The following is an 18,455-nucleotide window of genomic DNA, read 5'->3' as shown; positions in this document are numbered from 1 at the left end:
CACCTGAGGTCGGGAGTTCAAGACCAGCCTGACCAACATGGTGAAACCCCATCTTTAAAAAAAAAAAAAAAAAGAAAAAGAGGCACAGATTTTTTTACGATACAGTGTCAGAGGATTATTCTTTGCTTTCTTCTCATGGAAAATATTTACAAACAGAAAACACATCCTTTCAACAATGTTATGCAATGCACTCCATCAGAAAGAAAGAAGAAAGAGAGAGGAAGGAAAGGAGGAAGACAGGAAGGAAGGAAGGGAGGGAGGGAAGAAGGGAGGGAGGAAGGAAGGAAGGGAAAATAAAAAAGAAAAGAAGAAAAAGAGAAAGAGAAAGTAAGAGAGCCAGCCTAAGCTGCAGCCTTTACAAACAGCCTCCCTGAGATGAGCCAGGTCCATCCCCAGAGCATGGGAAAATTTCATCTCTGTTTTACTTTCTCTCTCATTTTGAATGTATTCAAAAAGGAAACAGAAGAATTTTCTGTCATATAAATAACACATAAAATTTTTGCTCAAGAGAAAATCAACTTTTATTTTGGTAATAGTGTATTATCAATACTAAAGCTAATTTTAATAAAACCTTATAAATATAGTTGTCATTTCTGATCGCTCTAGATTTTTACATATGTATTTTGTAATCTCTTATAATTTTTTAACTTTTTTTTTTTTTTTTTTTGAGACGGAGTTTCACTCTTGTTACCCAGGCTGGAGTGCAATGGCGCAATCTCGGCTCACCGCAACCTCCGTCTCCTGGGTTCAGGCAATTCTCCTGCCTCAGCCTCCTGAGTAGTTGGGATTACAGGCACGCACCACCATGCCCAGCTAATTTTTTGTATTTTTAGTAGAGACGGGGTTTCACCATGTTGACCAGGATGGTCTCGATCTCTTGACCTCGTGATCCACCCGCCTAGGCCTCCCGAAGTGCTGGGATTACAGGCTTGAGCCACTGCGCCCGGCCAATTTTTTAACTTTTTATATTTTATTTTTATCCACTTTTTATTTTTTCAATTTGAAACAACCTTTAAGTAATTTCAAACTACTATAGGAGATAAAAATAAATCATTTAGGGCCAGGTGTGGTGGCTCTCACCTGGAATCCCAGCACTTTGGGAGGCCAAGGTGGGCAGATCACCTCAGGTCGGGAGTTCCGAGACCAGCCTGACCAACATGGAGTAACCCCGTCTCTACTAAAAATACAAAAAATTAGCTGGGCATGGTGGTGCGTGCCTGTAATCCCAGCTACTCAGGAGGCTGAGGCAGGAGAATTGCCTGAACCCAGGAGGCGGAGGTGGCGGTGAGCCGAGATTGCGCCATTGCACTCCAGCCTGGGTAACGAGAGGGAAACTCCGTCTCAAAAAAAAAAAAAAAAAAAAAAAACACAAAATTAACTGGACGTGAGGACGCATGTCTGTGGTCCAAGCTACTCCAGAAGCTGAAGTAGGAGAACAGCTTGAACAAGCAGATGTTGCAGTGAGCCAAGATTGCTCCACTGCACTCCAGTTTGGGCAACAAGAGCAAAACGCCCTCAAAAAAACAAAAAACAAAACAAACACAAAACCTCCAGCTGCAAGTTTATTATTAGCCTTAGCTTGGAGTCACTAGGTTCAAGCTTTAATTTCCACGTCAGAGTTATTTACTTGGTTTTTAAATCTAAGTGTTTGAAAAATCCAGTGAACTTACTCAAACACAGTGTTTACATAAGGGAAGACAATTTTAAGATGCTTCCTTTTTTTTTTTTTTGAGACGGAGTTTTGCTCTTGCCCAGGCTAGAATGCAAGGGGACGACCGGCTCACTGCAACCTCTGCTACCGGGGTACAAGCAATTCTTCTGCCTCAGCCCCTCGAGGAGCAGGGATTACAGGCGCCTGCCACCACTCGCTGCTATTTTTTTTCTATGTTTAGTAGAGACAGGGTTTCCTCATGTTGGTTGACCAGGCTGGTCTCAAACTTCTGACTTTAGGTAATCTACCCGTCTCGGACTCCCAAAGTGCAGGGATTACAGGCGGGAGCCATCACCACCGGCCAGTAAAGGGTCCTTCCCCTATTGGCTGGGGTCAGACCGTACAATCTAAGCTAATCACTGTTGGCTTAGACCCAAACTTTTTCCAAGTAGAGTAAACGCGGGATTTTGCGAGAAAAGGAGAAGGGGGAAGAAGGGTAGGGATGATTTATACAACTTTTACAATTTACGACCAGGAAGTCGAGTCTTTGGAGAAACTTCGTTGTCCTAACAACTCCTTACGTCAAGTGATGCCCCCGCCTCCACCTCTCAAAGTGCTGGGATTACAGGCATGAGCCAAGGCATACATTTTTAATAAGAGAAAAGGGAAACTGTGAACCCCAGGGACCAAATTCATAAACCCGCACCCCGAGTCAGGATTCTCCCCTGACGACTCTCCCGTGGTCCCTGCACAAACTGGGAGAGACGCGGCGCTGCGGGTGCAGAGCTGCCCAGAGAGGGCTCCAGGTCAGGACACAGTCACTGCGCAGGGAAGAGACAGGTCGCCGGGGAACCGGCTGTCAGCGCAGCCGCCATCTTATGGCTGAAGGAAACTGAGGCTGAGTTAGGCAAGGAAAACTTAGGGAGCAGATTGTGGGACTGACAGCGGGGAGGCCTGTGTCCCGCCACAGCCACTTCCCACCGGTTCCAACAAGTCCCTCCCCTCTCTCGGGATGTCGACCCAGCACTCTCACCATTTCTAGGCTTCCAGTGGGTCCCAGTGTCTTAGCTGTGGATCTCCCAATACCTGCAGGTCACAGGCCCACAGAGGCTGGGCCTCTAGGAGCAGAGGACAGAGCAGTAAAAACGAAACCTGAAGCTCCGGCTGCAGCGAGAGACAAAGGCCCGCCAAGCCCGGAAGCCGTTCAGTTCGCTCCAGCTGGGTGCGTGATTGGACGGTTTCCAGCCAAGCGTCCCTGATTGGATAATGCTTAAGGCCCTGCCCCCTCAAGCCCTGAGTGACAGAAGATGTGATCGGATGCTAGACTGAGTGAAGAAAGACTCTCTCTTTTTGAATGTGTTCAAAAGGTGAACAGAAGTATTTTGTTGTCATATTAATAATACATAAAATTTTGGGGCTGGGCGCGGTGGCTCACGCCCGAAATCCCAGCACTTTGGGTGGCCGAGGTCGGCGGATCATCTGAAGTCGGGAGTTGGAGATTAGCCTGACCAACGTGGAGAAACCCTGTCTCTGCTAAAAATTATCTGGGTGTGGTGGCGTGTGCCCGTAGTCCCGGCTACTTGGGACACTGAGGCAGGAGAATCGCTTGAACCCAGGAGGCAGAAGTTGCAGTGAGCCGATATCACACCATTGCACTCCAGCCTGGGAGACAGAGTGAGACTCTTTCTCAAAAAAAAAAAAAAAAATGTTAAAAAAAAAAAAAATTATAAAAAAATCAAATTTTTTTTTTTTTTTTTTTTTTTTTTTTTTGGAGACGGAGTTTCATTCATGTTACCCAGGCTGGAGTGCAATGGCGCAATCTCGGCTCACCCCAACCTCCGCCTCCTGGGTTCAGGCAATTCTCCTGCCTCAGCCTCCTGAGTAGCTGGGATTATAGGCACGCACCACCATGCCCAGCTAATTTTTTGTATTTTTAGTAGAGACGGGGTTTCACCATGTTGACCAGGATGGTCTCGATCTCTTGACCTCGTGATCCACCCGCCTCGGCCTCCCAAAGTGCTGGGATTACAGGCTTGAGCCACCGTGCCCGGCCTAATTTTAAAATTTTTAATAGAGACAGGGTTTCACCATGTTGTTCAGGCTGATCTCCAACTCCCGACCTTGTGATCCTCCCTCCTCAGCCTCCCAAAGTGCTGGGATTACAGGCGTTAACCACCATGCCCAGCAAAAGAAGGAAATTTTTTAAACAAAATTATTGGAGGCCAACACTCTGGACTGAGCTTGTTCAGTAGGCCCAAACACACCAAACCAAACCAAACCAAATGGAGTCATTCATGCTAAATGTGATATAGTCAAACTCAAAATTTAAAGAAATACGTGGATTTTAAAACTGGCCAGGTCTTGTTTTCCTTTTGTGAACAGGAGATTTCGATACAAGGAGGTCTCCTCTACTCTAATCCTTTTAAAAAATAATAATCTGAAGTCCTTGTTTTTGTTGTAACAGAGCAAGCTCGGAATCTCCACTGAGACAAAGACTAGGCCAAATTACAGGGTCTTTATTGCCGGTGGCCTCAGAAGACTCCAGTCTCTCTAACCCGTGGCCCTGAAAGGAGGGTGTCAAGACCTTTTATGTCCGTAAACCACCTCCTGGGCGGGGGTGAGGGTGAGGGGCCTCGGACATTCTAAGGGCCAGGGGGTTTTGCACATTCTGATTGTTACTTAAGTGGTTCTCAGAAGTCAAGATTAGCATTAGTTTACATATTGTCTGGGTAGGGTGGAAATTACGGACCTTAGTTATTACAAGTCTTAAAATGGCACAGGGGCCAAAATGGCATTGGTTTGGACTGCTTGCCTGTCACATTAGGGTTACAGAAAGCAGTTTTGGCGGAAAGCCGAGGTATGGTCGAGGTATGCAGTTTATAAGGCAATGACCATGTCATATTTTTACTTTATAAAACCCACAGTTCTGCTATTTAACAGTGGATTATGAGACTAAATAAGTACATTAGTGATGGTGACAAAGTAATATGATTGTCTAAAGTTTGTTTTATTTCTCAAAATTGAGAAGATAGTTACAAGGGAGATATTATTAAATTAATTATAGCCTCAGGCTGATCCTTTTTATGTTTAATTTTGTTCAATGGTTTTTTCTGTACATGGTAAACTAAAACCCAACCTGATATATAAGTAGATTGTAACTTATTCTTGTACCAACCACTATGTTTTTACCAATAAAAGACCATCAACTGTTCAAACCATATTAAAATAAGCCAAATCTTTTTTTTTTTTTTTAAGTTGGGGTTTCACCATATTGGTCAGGCTGGTCTCGAACTCCTGACCTCAGGTGATCCGCCCACCTCAGCCTCCCAAAGTGCTGGGATTATAGGCGTGAGCCTCCTCATCCGGCTTAAAATAAGCCAAATCTTAAACTATAATGAATCTGGCTGTTTCTGTACCTCACTACTATTTTCTGTAAGTCATTTTGCTTTCTCTGTGCATAATTCTTTTTTTCTTTTTTAAGACAGAGGGTGATATGGCTCTTGTTGCCCAGGCTGGAACACTTCAATGGTGTGATCTTGGCTCGCTGCAACCTCCGTCTCCTGGGTTCAAGCAATTCTCCTGCCTCTGCCACCTGAGTAACTAGGATTACATGTATGTGCCACTACACCCAGCTAATTTTTGTATTTTTAGTAGAGAAGGGGTTTTACTATGTGGGCCAGGCCCCACTTGGCCTACTCAAGTTCTGGGATTACAGGGGTGAGCCACCACCGAGGCCTCCTTCTGTTTTTCTTTCAGAGTGCTCCCATATTTTTGAAAAAGCCTATTTTAGCCAGCTGGAGGATAAGATACTATGCAGAGGAGAAGCAAAGTGCCCCTGTTGACAGCCCCAAAAGCAGAAGTTCACCTCTGGAAGCACAGCTGCTTTTCTAGTTAATGAGCAGCTCATGATACATGGCTGAAGGACCTCAGCTAAGACCAAAAAAAATGGCCCCACTGAGCCCAGCCTACATGGTTGAGCATTTCAGTTATGAGCTAATCTGTTTTGGATAGTTTGTTATGCTGCCATAGCTAATACATGCACCCAGTGCCAAAAGAATGCCAAGATTTTTTTTTTTTTTAGACAGAGTTTTGCTCTTGTTACCCAGGCTGGAGTGCAATGGCACGATCTCGGCTCACCGCAACCTCCGCCTCCTGGGTTCAGGCAATTCTCCTGCCTCAGCCTCCTGAGTCGCTGGGATTACAGGCACGCCCCACCATGCTCAGCTAATTTTTTGTATTTTTTTTAGTAGAGACGGGGTTTCACCATGTTGACCAGGATGGTCTCGATCTCTTGACCTCGTGATCCACCCGCCTCGGCCTCCCACAGAATGCCAAGATTTAACGACAGGTTGATTACTAGTAACCTTATAACCTTGGGCACCATAAAAATACTGATTTTTTTCCCGATATACAGTTAGATGTCTGGTAAGATAATGCTGAGAAATGCAGAAATACATGTGGACGTGTGGACACGTACGCATGTGATCAGGGCTTATATTCACTCAATTTCCCACAGCACAGGAGAAAACAGATAACCACAGCCTGAGTATTAAGATCAATGGCAAATAGCAAAAGCAGTTTGCCTGTAATCTATTTTCTTTCTATGTAAACATTACAGGTCAGGACTGTGAACAGATCTGAAGACATAGACTTTTCTTCCCCTGTGGTCCCATTATCATTTGTTCACTGTCTGATCTCTGAGAGAAAGGTGGGCCACAGGTGGTGAGCAGTGGTTGGTTTGTTTTTAAACGAAGTCTCGCTCTGTCATCATGTGCTGGCCTAGAGCCAGAACCTGAGCAATGCCATTTTATAAAATACAAAACTGTTTTTAAAAAAATAAGTTGCAATGGCTGCCCCATTCTCCTCACAATAACTGCTGGCCTTGGCTTCTGTAAATAGAACTGCTAGTTTGTTCTGCAAACTATTTAAAGCTGCTTGCCTTTTCTTATCAGTAACTGCCAGAATTGCTGGCCTTTGCTTACCGGTAATAACTAAAATAAGCAGCCCAGGCTAATTCCATCCTGGCTTCTGTGACTTGTAATAAGTAACTAAGATCTGTGACTTCTATCACTACCCAGACAATGTGTAAACTAACTTCTGTAAGCCACTTAGGTAACAATCGAAGTGACAACATGTCCTCTATCCCTCGGAATGTCTGAAGCCTTTTCATCCCCATCCCCGCTCCTCACCCCCACTCCCAAGGTGGTTTTTCGGGTATAAAAAGTCTTGGCACCCTCCTTTCGACGCCACAGGTTGGAGAGACGTGAGTCCTCTGTGGTCGCTGGCATAATAAAGACCCTGTAATCTGGCATACTTTTGTCTTGGTGTTAATTTTCTATGCTCCGTCCAGTATAACAATCAGAGTCCCCATTCTTTCACATGTGAAAAAGTTCACATGGGAGCCACACATGTGAATTTTGAATTTTCTAGTAGCCAAACTCTAAATGAAAAAAGAAACAAGTAGAATTGATTGTAACAACTTAATTACCCCAATATATTCAAAATCTTGTCATTTTAATATGTAACATGTAATTATTAATGGTGTATATATACATTTTTTTATAAAAACCCTAAGAATAACTCTGTATTCTGTCTTTCTAGCACATTGTAGTTCAGACCAGCTGCATTCCAGGCACTCAGGAGACACACATGGCCAACAGCTGCTACATTGAAGTGCAGCTCTGACGTGAAGCGGGTGCAGGGCCTGAACAGCCTGTTGCCCACCTTTCTTTCAGAGATCAGACAGTGAAGAAATGATGTTGGGACCTCAGGAGAAGAAAATTCTATGTTTTCAGATCTGTTCAGAGATCTGTAATCCCAGCTACTCAAGAGGTTGAGGCAGAAGAATCGTTTGAAACGTGGCTCACATTTTATTTCAGAGGATTGCGCGCTCAAAGGAACAGAAACCAGAAAGGTCATAAAATCTAAAATGTTAGAATAATTGTTGTTATACTTTGTTCATTGATAAATAGCTATATAATGTATTATTTTTTAATGTATATAACATGATACACAATGTTAAGGGCAAATATCCTCTGGGGTGAGCCTGGCTCAGCTCAGGGAGGAAGCCCTGTCTGAAAAGACTGCAGCCTAGGCTGTCACACCTTCTTCATTCAGCCCAGCCAGCATCTGAGCACATCTTCTGTCACTCAGGGCCTAAAAAGACGGTGACTTAAGTGTTATCCAATCAGGAGCGCTTGGCTGGGAACCGTCCAATCAGGCACGCAGCTGGAGCAGAAAAGGCGGCTTCCAGGAAGTGGCGGGTCCTTTGTCTGTCGCTGCAGCCGGAGTTCCAGGTCTTGTCCTCACTTCTCTGTGTCTTCTGCTCCTAGAGGCCCAGTCTTGGCGGCCCTGTGACCTGCAGGTATTGGGAGATCCACAGCGAAGACGCCGGGACCCCCTGCAAGCCTAGAAATGGTGAGAGTGCCTTGTCGACATCCCGAGAGGGGGAGGGGCTGATTGAAACCGGTGGGAAGCGGCTGTGGTGGGACTCAGGCCTCCCCGCAGTCAGCCCCACAATCTGCACCCGGAGTTCTTCTTGCCCAGCTCGGCCTCAGTCCCCTTAACCCATAAGATGGCGGCGGTGCAGAAAGCCGGGCCCGGGGCTCAAGTCTCATCCCTGCACAGTGACCGTGCCCTGGTCTGGAGCCCCCTCTGGGCAGCTCTGCACCGCAGTGCCCCGTCTCTCTCAGATTGTGCAGATACCTCGGGAAGGTGGTCAGGGGAGAATCCTGACTGGAGGTGTGGATTAATGAATGGGAAGAGCTTCGGTCTTTGGGGTTCCCAGTTCCTCTTTGCCTGTGGGGTTTCCAGTTCCTTTTTTTTTTTTTTCTATTAAAAACAAAAGGGGGGGTAATCGCGGTGGCTCACGCCTGTAATCCCAGCACTTTGAGAGGCCGAGGTGGGTGGTTCATCTGAAGTCAGGTGTTTGAGACCATCCTGGCCAACGTGGTGAAACCCATCTCTATTAAAAAAATACAAAAATTAGCCGAACGTGTGCCGCGCGCCTGCTCAAGAGGCTGAGGCAGGAAAATCGCTTGCACCAGGGAGGCGGAGGTTGCAGTGAGCCGAGATCGCACCACTGCTCTCCAGCGTGGGCAACAAAACTGAAACTGTCTTAAAAAAAAAAAAAGAATGAAGTCACCGAATAATATGAAAGCACTTAATCATAAAGTGGTTCAAGTATTGTAGAGCACTCAGCTATGGTTTGTAGTTTGTGGTCTATGGAAGGAGCTTGAATAATAGACTTTTATAAAGTGCATGAAGAAAATCAAATTTAGTAATTGGTTAGGCACAGTTACCTAGTCTCTTGATTTATACGATCATGTTGGCAATTTTCTCCTTATATAATCGAAGTTTAATTGGTAGTTGGTTAAGTTGTTTAAGCCCAAATTTTGTTTTCTCTGATGTAGTATAATTTCCAAAAAAAAAAAAAGCATTTTATATTTTTTTCAAAAGGAGGACTTCAGGGACTCAAGCCACCTCAGTCTAATTAATTGCCTGCCACTGCATTATTTTCACAGCCCACAGGGACTTCTTTGTCCCTGCATTTTTCATATGTGTCCCAAGCAGGGTCTCAAGTCTACCCCTTACTCCCTGTTCTTCCAGCTTAACTCTGTTTTGCAATAAAATACTAAATTTCCAGTGGCTTTGACATCCCCAAATGCCAGCTTTCCCTCTGTAATGCATATTATCAACTATTTATTTTATTGTCCATTTGATTATATTTCAATTAATAATGTTTTGATAAAGCATTTGATGGCACTATTTTAAAAACTGTCTTCTGTTAGTGAATATATCCCATGAGAATAAAGCAAATAATAATCCTTGACACTGTATTGTAAAAAAAATCTCTGCCTCTTTTGCTTTTATCTTCCCTAGGCATAGAGTTCTTATAAGAATATTGTTGGGTCGGCTGGGCGTGGTGGCTCATGCCTGTAATCCAAGCACTTTGGAGGCCAAGGCGGGCGGATCACCTGAGGTCGGGAGTTCAAGACCAGCCTGACCAACATAATGAAACCCTGTCTTGAAAAAATAAAAAAAATAAAAATAAAAGAATATTGTTGGGTCAAGGTTTCCATTTGGTAACTTTATGGAGTGATGGGTCATCAGCCACTCTTCAGTTTTTTTCTGGTCCTGGGTTTCAGTACTGTCTGGGGAAAAACCAAGATGCCCACCATGGTGGCTGTGTTGGCTAGAGTGTCTCATGAATATCAGCACCTGACTCATTTTCTCTCATAGGACAACCTGAGGTGTGACGTGTATCCTCAAGGAAGCAGGTAGATACCCTGGGATTGAGCACAATCTCCTGGTGTACTTTTTCTTTGAAAAGGTAGCTCCTTGAGACATTAAGATTGACTTCACCTAACCCAGCTTCTATTCCTTGGAGATGACACATTGCTGGTCAGCTGATCAGATGCTGATATTGAAAGAAAAACACAGAAATAATTTTTGCCCCCTGGATTCTCTAAGATTTGTGAAAGAAAAAATAGTATCCCACAAGGCAGAAAAAAACAAAGTCACTCCAGTGAGATGGTGCAAGAACTTGCAAAGTAAAATGAACTTGGGGCAGTTACTGGGGCATAATTGCAGTGTCTGTTGAGAGGTTGGTCATTGAGAAGTTTAATGCGCAGGATGAGTTGGGGGAGAATCTTTCAAGGGATTGAATGGCCTGACTTGACATATAGGTCAGACACATCTGTTTCCTTTTTTTTTTTTTTTTTCTTTTTTTTTTTGGGATTGAGGGTTGTTCTTTCTTCCGGCTGGAGTGCAATGCCGCGATCTCGGCTCACCGCAACCTCCGCCTCCTGGGTTCAGGCAATTCTCCTGCCTCAGCCTCCTGAGTAGCTGGGATTACAGGCACGCGCCACCATGCCCAGCTAATTTTTGTATTTTTAGTACAGACGGGGTTTCACCATGTTGACCAGGATGGTCTCGATCTCTTGACCTTGTGATCCACCCGCCTCGGCCTCCCAAAGTGCTGGGATTACAGGCTTGAGCCACCGCGCCCGGCCGACACATCTGTTTTCTAATGAGCACTGTCACTCTATGGGTTTGTCACCTTGTAAACATTTGTTCACTTATTTTGACTTTAGTTTCTTGTAACTGTAAATTGCATTTAATTAGTAAAATTTAAAGGGCACAAAAATATTTGCAAAGGGCATAAAAGAAGTGGGTTTTAGAAAACAATTAAAATCTAATCATATATTCCGTTTCTTAAAAATTCTTATTTACCTTTTTCTTTGTCAGAATGACTTTAAACATTTTCTCAGGTGTGCTTATGGCTGAGTGATTTTAAACAGAATTCTAAGTCTTAGCTTTTAGAATGCTGACAAGGAAAAATTAGAAAAAATTTCTCTTCCATTTTTTGGCTATAGAAAATAAATACATTTCCACCAAAAAATGTGGTAGATGATTGGTGAGTTACATAGATTTGTGAGAATGGCAGTTTCTCTTTTCACAAGGTAAAGTGATAACAGTGAATATTTCTGTTCCATATCCTGTTATCTTGATTTTTGAGCTTCATGCTAAATTTTATGAGATGAAACTTTGTACCTATGAGAAATGTTTCCATATGACTAATTACTGTATAATTTTTATAGAAATAATAAAATAATTTATTGTCTGAAAGGAATAGATGCTTTTGCTTTTCTAATTGAGGTATAAAATGTAAGCACCATAAAATTTTCTTTTTTAATAAGAACACTATTTGAGTGATTTCACTGGATTTTTTCAAACACTTTTTTTTTTGAGACAGAGTTTCGCTCTTGTTACCCAGGCTGGAGTGCAATGGCGCGATCTCGGCTCACCGCAACCTCTGCCTCCCGGGTGCAGGCAATTCTCCTGCCTCAGCCTCCCGAGTAGCTGGGATTACAGGCACGCGCCACCATGCCCAGCTAATTTTTTGTATTTTTAGTAGAGACGGGGTTTCACCATGTTGACCAGGATGGTCTCGATCTCTTGACCTCGTGATCCATCCGCCTCTGCCTCCCAAAGTGCTGGGATTACAGGCTTGAGCCACCGCGCCCGGCCTTTTTTTTTTTTTTAAAGATGGGGTTTCACCATGATGGCCGGGCTGGTCTTGAACTCCTGACCTCAAGCGATCCACCCACCTCAGCCTCCCAAAGTGCTAGGATTATAGGCGTGAGCCATCACGCCTGGCTCAGCTGATTTTTTTTTAATGAGAACAGGAAGAAAATGTGTAAAGTGTGTGTCTGCCCTATGTGATACATAAGAAGAGAGAGCACCATCTAAGTCATAACAGGAAGGGTGTTTCTTGCCAGGTACGGTGGCTCATGCCTGTAATCCCAGCACTTTGAGAGGGCAAAATCGGTGGATCAGGAGTTCAGGAGTTTGAGACCAGCCTGGACAACATAGTGAAACCCCATCTCTACTAAAAATACAAAAATTAGCCTGGTGTGGTCGCGTGTGCCTTTCGTCTCAGCTACTCAGGAGACTGAGACAGAAGAATCGCTTGAACCGTGAGGCAGAGGTTGCAGTGAGCTGAGATTGTGCCACTGTACTCCAGCCTGGGCTACAGGCTAAAACTCCATCTCAAAAAAAAAAAAAAAAAAAAGGCCGGGCGCAGTGGCTCACACCTGTAATCCCAGCACTTTGGGAGGCTGATGCGGGTGGATCACAAGGTCAAGAGATCGAGACCATCCTGGTCAACATGGTGAAACCCCGTCTCTACTAAAAATACAAAACATTAGCTGGGCATGGTGGCGCGTGCCTGTAATCCCAGCTACTCAGGAGGCTGAGGCAGAAGAATTGCCTGAACCCAGGAGACGGAGGTTGCGGTGAGCCGAGATCGGGCCATTGCACTCCAGCCTGGGTAACATGAGTGAAACTCCGTCTCAAAAACAAAAACAAAAAAAAAAAAATACAAAATTAGCTGAGGGGTGGTAGCATATGCCTGTCTTCCCAGCTAATCTGGAGGCTACGGCAGGAGAATTTCTTGAACCTCTGAGGCGGAGGTTGCGGTGAGCCGATATTGTGCCAGTGCACTCCAGCCTGGGCAACAAGAGCAAAACTCAGTCTCAAAACACACACACACACACACACACACACACACACACACATACACACACACAACAACAAAAAAGCAGTGTAGTGATTATTGATAGAACTAAAAACAGAATTATCATTTGACATAGGAAGCTCATAATTTTGTACATAACCAAAGAAATACACATTATTTCATATAAAGATACATCCACACGCATTTTCATTGCAGCACTATTCACAGTAGCAAAGACGTGGACAGTCCCTAAATGTCTATCAATGGTAGACCGGATGAAGAAAATATGGTATAGTCAGATGCGGTGGGTCATGCCCGGAATCCCAGCAGTTTGGGAGGCTGAGGCAGGTGGATTGCCTGAGCTTAGAATTTTGAGACCAGCCTAGGCAACAGGACAATATCCTGTCTCCACAAAAAATACAAAAAACAAAACAAAACAAAAAACTGGCCAGGCATAGTAACGCACACATGTGGACCCAGTTACTTGGGATAATGAAGTAGGAGAGAATTGCTTGAGCCTGGGAGGCTGAGTCTAAAGTAACCAATATCATGCCACGGTACCCTAGCCTGGACAGTAAGTGAGACACTGTCTCCAAAATTAAAATGAAAGATTTAATAAAGAAAAAAATATGGTCCATAAACATCATGGAATACTCTGTGGCCATTAAAAAAATAATGTCTTTTGCAGGGCCGGGCGCGGTGGCTCAAGCCTGTAATCCCAGCACTTTGGGAGGCCGAGGCGGGTGGATCACGAGGTCAAGAGATCAAGACCATCCTGGTCAACATGGTGAAACCCCGTCTCTACTAAAAATACAAAAAATTAGCTGGGCATGGTGGCGCATGCCTGTAATCCCAGCTATTCAGGAGGCTGAGGCAGGAGAATTGCCTGAACCCAGGAGGCGGAGGTTGCGGTGAGCCGAGATTGCGCCATTGCACTCCAGCCTGGGTAACAAGAGTGAAACTCCGTCTCAAAAAAAAAAAAAAAAAAAAAAAAAAATGTCTTTTGCAATAACATCAATGAAGCTGGCAACCATTATTATAAAACTAATGCAGAGGACAGGCGGGGTGTCTCATGCCTGTAATCCCAGGAATCTGGGATGCCGAGGCATGTGGATCACCAGAGGTGGGAAGTTTGAGACCAACCTGACCAACATGGAGAAACCCCGTGTCTAGTAAAAATACAAAATTAGGCTAGGTGCAGTGGCTCACGCCTGTGATTCCACCACTTTTGGAGGCTGAGGCGGGCAGGTCACCTGAGGTCGGGAGTTTGAGACCAGCCTGACCAATATGGAGAAACCCCTTCTCTAGCAAAAATACAAAATTAGACCAGGTGCAGTGGCTCACACCTGTAATCCCAACATTTTGGGAGGATCCACTGAGCTGGGTGGATCAACCGAGGTCAGAAGTTTGATACCAGCCTGACCAACATGGAGTAACCCCATCTCTACTAAAAATAAAAAAAATTAGTTGGGTGTGGTGGTGCCTGTCTGTAATCCCAGCTACTTGGGAGGCTGAGGCAGGAGAATCACTTGAACCTGAAAAACAGAGGTTGCTGTGAGCCAAGATCGCACCATTGAACTCCAGCCTGGGCAACAAGAATGAAACTCCACCTCAAAAAAAAAATTTAAAAAAATAAATAAATAAATAAATAAATAAAAATCCAAAATTAACCAAGCGTGGTAATCCCAGCTACTCAAGATTCCGAGGCAGGACAATTTCTTGAACCCAGAAGGCGAAGGTTGCAGTGAGCCGACATTCCAGGATTGCACTCCAGCCTTGGGCAAAAACAGCAGAACTCCATCTCAAAACAAAACAAAGCAACACTAAGAAAACTAATGCAGAAACAGACAACTAAATGGATGTTAGTATTTATCAGAGCTAAATAATAAAAACACATGAACATCAAAGAGAAGAGCAACAGACACTGAGGCCTAGTTGAGGGTGGAGGGTGTGAGGACTAAGAGGATCAGAAAACATACCTATTGGGTGCTATGAGTCGTACCTCAGTGACAAGATAATCTGCACACCAAACCCCCATGACATGATGTTAGTTGAATAAAAAACCCACATGTGTACCCCGAACCAAAAATAAAACTACAAGAAAAAAAATTCCTGGGTGTTAGAGAGTGAATGCACGTGAAAGGACTGATTTTTGCCACAGATGGTGGACCAGGTGGGGCTGTTCTCTGATTTATTTGTTTGCCTGCAGGCAGATGAGATGATGAACAGGAGGTCCAGAACCTTAGGTTGATGGGAAAACAGCTTGCTGCTGCAGATTCAGTGTCTGAAGGTGGGGATATGCCAGGACACCTGCAGACACTTGTGGGTTCTCAGCAAGAAATACTATGATCAAAAAGGCCATGGTGAAGTTCCTGAAAATGGTGCCTAGTCCTGGGAGGACTGTGGACACGTCAACGTCTACTGTGTGTGTTTGTGAGAGGGAATTCTTTGGTGGATACAAGAAAAAGGGGTCTGTTATCTTATAGTTAGTTGGTACTTCCTTCTGTTGCAATACTTTTTTGAATTCATTTTTTTTTACATAACACTTTTTTTTTTTTTTTTTTTTTTTAAAGATGGGGTTTCAGCATGATGGCCAGGCTGGTCTTGAACTCCTGACCTCAGGTTCTCCACCCATCTCGGCCAACCAAAGTGCTAGGATTACAGGCATGAGCCACCGCGCCCACCCCAACCCTAATATTTTTATTTTACAAAATCTAGAGTGCCTCAAGGCAGTCACAACTGCATCATCAGTAAAACCCTCCTGGTTTCCTTTCATCTTAATCTTAACTGCATCTGACTGTGGGGCCCCAGCTTTTCAAAGCTCTGCAGCTTCTCTCAAAATAAAGGCTCCTTCCATGACTGGGGTGAGCAGGCTAGAACAACTACAGGGGAGGCTCCCCAGTACAAATTAACTGAGGCTTTAATAACTTCTTGTTGGCCGGTTGCAGTGGCTCACGCTTGTAATCCCAGCACTTTGGGAGGGGGAGGGAGACGGATTACCTGAGGTCGGGAGTTTGAGACCAGTCTGACCAACATGAAGAAACCCTGTCTCTACTAAAAGCACAAAATTGGTCAGGCATGATGGCGCATGCCTTCAATTCCAGCTACTCGGGAGGCTGAGGCAGGAAAATCACTTGAACCCGAAAGGCAGAGGTTGTATTTTTGTATTTTTAGTGGAGACGGGGTTTCACGATGTTGGCCAAGGATGGTCTAGAACTCCTGACCTTGTGATTCGCCTGTCTCAGCCTCCCAAAGTGCTGGGAGAGGTGTCAGCCATCGCGCTCAGCCAGCAAGGTTTTTTGTTTGTTTGTTTGTTTTTCAGACAGTCTCTGTCACCAGGCGACAGGCTGGAGTGTAGTGGCGCGATCTTGGCTCACTGCAACCTCCGCCTCCTGGGTTCAAGCAATTCTCCTGCCTCAGCCTCCCGAAATAGCTGAGACTACAGGTACGCGCCACCATGCCCAGCTAATTTTTTTTTTTTTTTCGTATTTTAATAGAGACGGGGTTTCACCATGTTGGCCAGGATGGTCTCGATCTCTTGATCTCGTGATCCCCCCCACCTCGGCCTCCCAAAGTGCTCGCCAGCAAGGGGTTTTTTAACTCTAACAAAGTTCCTTTTTTTTGTCCTTCCCCTCTTGGCTGGGGTTGGACAGCACAATCTAAACTGATCCTGGTTGGCTTAGACCCAAACGTTTTTCAAATAGGGTAAAAGCGCAATTTTGCTACAAAAGAAGAAAGGAGAAAAAAGCGTAGGGTTGATTTGCAACTTTTATAACTTATGACCGGGAAGTTAAGTCTTTGAAGAGGAATTTAGTTCACCTACCAACTCCTGTCTGTAAGGTCTGACTGAGCCATGAACAGCATGGTAATCTCTGCGACCTGCAGGTACACCCCAGATGAGTTCCTGGAAGAAACGATCAACCCCTGTGGAGCCTAACTAAACAGAGATATTCTTCTATTCTTATTCTGGCCTCAAATGAGAAGGCCATTGGACTTTGCATCCGAGCTTGGAAAAGCTGGTGACTCCGCCCCTACGACCCCCTTCCAGCGTGCAAACCTACACTGGCTCCCAGCCTGCAAACAACAGCCAGTTGAAACTTCTGTAACTTTCTACTGCCCATCCCAAACGTATAAAACCAACTCCTATCCCACCGCCCTCCCCTGACTCCATATTCGATCCCAGCCCGCCTGCACCCATGTGAATAAACAGCCTTGTTGCTCACACAAAGCCCGTTTGGAGGTGTCTTCATTCAGCGCGCGCGTTTTAACACTGACCTCAACAGATCTGCGGGCCTCGGCCACCCAAAATGCTGGGTTTACAGGCGTGGGCCACCATGCCAGGCCCCATAAATTTTTAATAGGAGAATAGTGAAACTGTGAAGCCCCAGGACCAAAGCCCTTCCCATTCATGAACTCCCACCTCGAGTTAGAGCTCCGTCCTGAGCACCCTTCTGTGGCTCCTGCGCAACGTGGTAGAGACGCGGCGCTGACGGCCCAGAGCTGCCGAGAGAGGGCTCCAGGCCAGGCCAGTCAGAAGACACAGGACGCCTGGCGCCTGCCTGTCAGCGCAGCCGCCATCTAAGGGCTGGAGGGGACAGAGGCCGAGCTAGGCAAGGAGAAATCCCGCACAGATTGTGGAGTGACCGCGGGGAGGCCTGAGTCTCACCACAGCCGCTTCCCATCGGTTTCAACCAGTCCCACCCCTCTCTCCGGATGTCGGAAAGGCACTCTCACCATTTCTAAGCTTCCAGGGGGTTCCTGCCTTTTAGCTGTGGATCTCCCAATGACTGAAGATCACAGGGCCACAGAGGACAGGCCTCTAGGAACTGAGGACACAGCAGGGAAAATGAGACGTGGAGCTTTCACTACAGCAGGAGAAAAAGGCCCGCTAGACCCGAAAGCCGCCCTCTTTGCTCCAGCTACGTGCCTGATTGAACAGCTTCCAATCCAACGTCCCTGATTGGATAATGCTTAAGGCCCCGCCCCCTCAAGCCCTGAGTGACAGAAGATGTGATCAGACGCTGGGAGGAGTGAAACAGCCAAAGCTGCAGCCTTTCAGGCAGAGCTTCCTGCCTGAGTTGGGCGGGGTGGCATATTCCTGTAATCCCAGCTACTTGGGAGTCTGACACAGGAGAATAGCTTGAACTCAGAAGTGGAAGGTTGCAGTGAGTGGAGATTATAGCACTGCACTCCAGCCTGGGCAACAGAGCAAGACTGTCTCAAAAATAAAATAGGCCAGGTGCAGCGATTCACACCTGTAATCACAGCACTTTGGGAGGCTGAAGTGGGTAGATCACTTGAGTTCTGAAGTTCAATATCAGCCTGGCCGACATGGTGAAACCCGTCTCTACTAAAAATTAGCCGTGCATGATGGTAGGCACCTGTAATTCCAGCTACTCGGGAGGCTGAGGCAGGAGAATCATTTGAACCCGAGAGGTGGAGGTTGTAGTGAGCCAAGATCGCACCACTGCATCCCAGCCTGGGTGACACAGAGAAACTCCATCTCAGAAAAACAAACAAACAAATTAATTAATTAAATTGAATAATATTCAGTAGAAGTAGAAACACAGACAACTACTGGAGATCAGAAAAATGAGGATATCAGGCCGGGCGCGGTGGCTCAAGCCTGTAATCCCAGCACTTTGGGAGGCCGAGGCGGGTGGATCGCGAGCTCAAGAGATCGAGACCATCCTGGTCAACATGGTGAAACCCCGTCTCTATTAAAAATACAAAAAATTAGCTGGGATTACAGGCACGCGCCACCATGCCCAGCTAATTTTTTGT

The 18,455-nt window shown here is 45.4% G+C and overlaps 1 protein-coding gene and 1 long non-coding RNA gene across 2 annotated transcripts in view; one reads left to right on the top strand and one right to left on the bottom strand.

The window, feature by feature from the left end:
• Nucleotides 1–2,884, bottom strand: part of LOC116543872 (zinc finger protein 506-like) — a 37,268-nt gene extending 34,384 nt beyond the window's left edge. Inside the window, 1 exon segment of the mRNA XM_032269834.1 lies at nucleotides 2,685–2,884. Within this exon segment, the coding sequence (XP_032125725.1) occupies nucleotides 2,685–2,687 (3 nt within the window). The 5' untranslated portion in view covers nucleotides 2,688–2,884.
• LOC116543885 overlaps nucleotides 1–18,455 on the top strand; it is a 373,403-nt gene that overhangs the window by 344,823 nt on the left and 10,125 nt on the right. The window contains exon 2 of the long non-coding RNA XR_004265739.1: nucleotides 2,450–2,457. This is a non-coding gene — a long non-coding RNA (uncharacterized LOC116543885). The remainder of the gene's footprint in view (nucleotides 1–2,449; nucleotides 2,458–18,455) is intronic.

This window comes from Sapajus apella, unplaced genomic scaffold, assembly GCF_009761245.1.
Source record: "Sapajus apella isolate SASKATOON/1434 unplaced genomic scaffold, GSC_monkey_1.0 scaffold199, whole genome shotgun sequence".
NCBI classification, from domain to species: Eukaryota; Metazoa; Chordata; class Mammalia; order Primates; family Cebidae; genus Sapajus; species Sapajus apella.
This window is presented reverse-complemented; position numbering and strand designations above follow the sequence as displayed.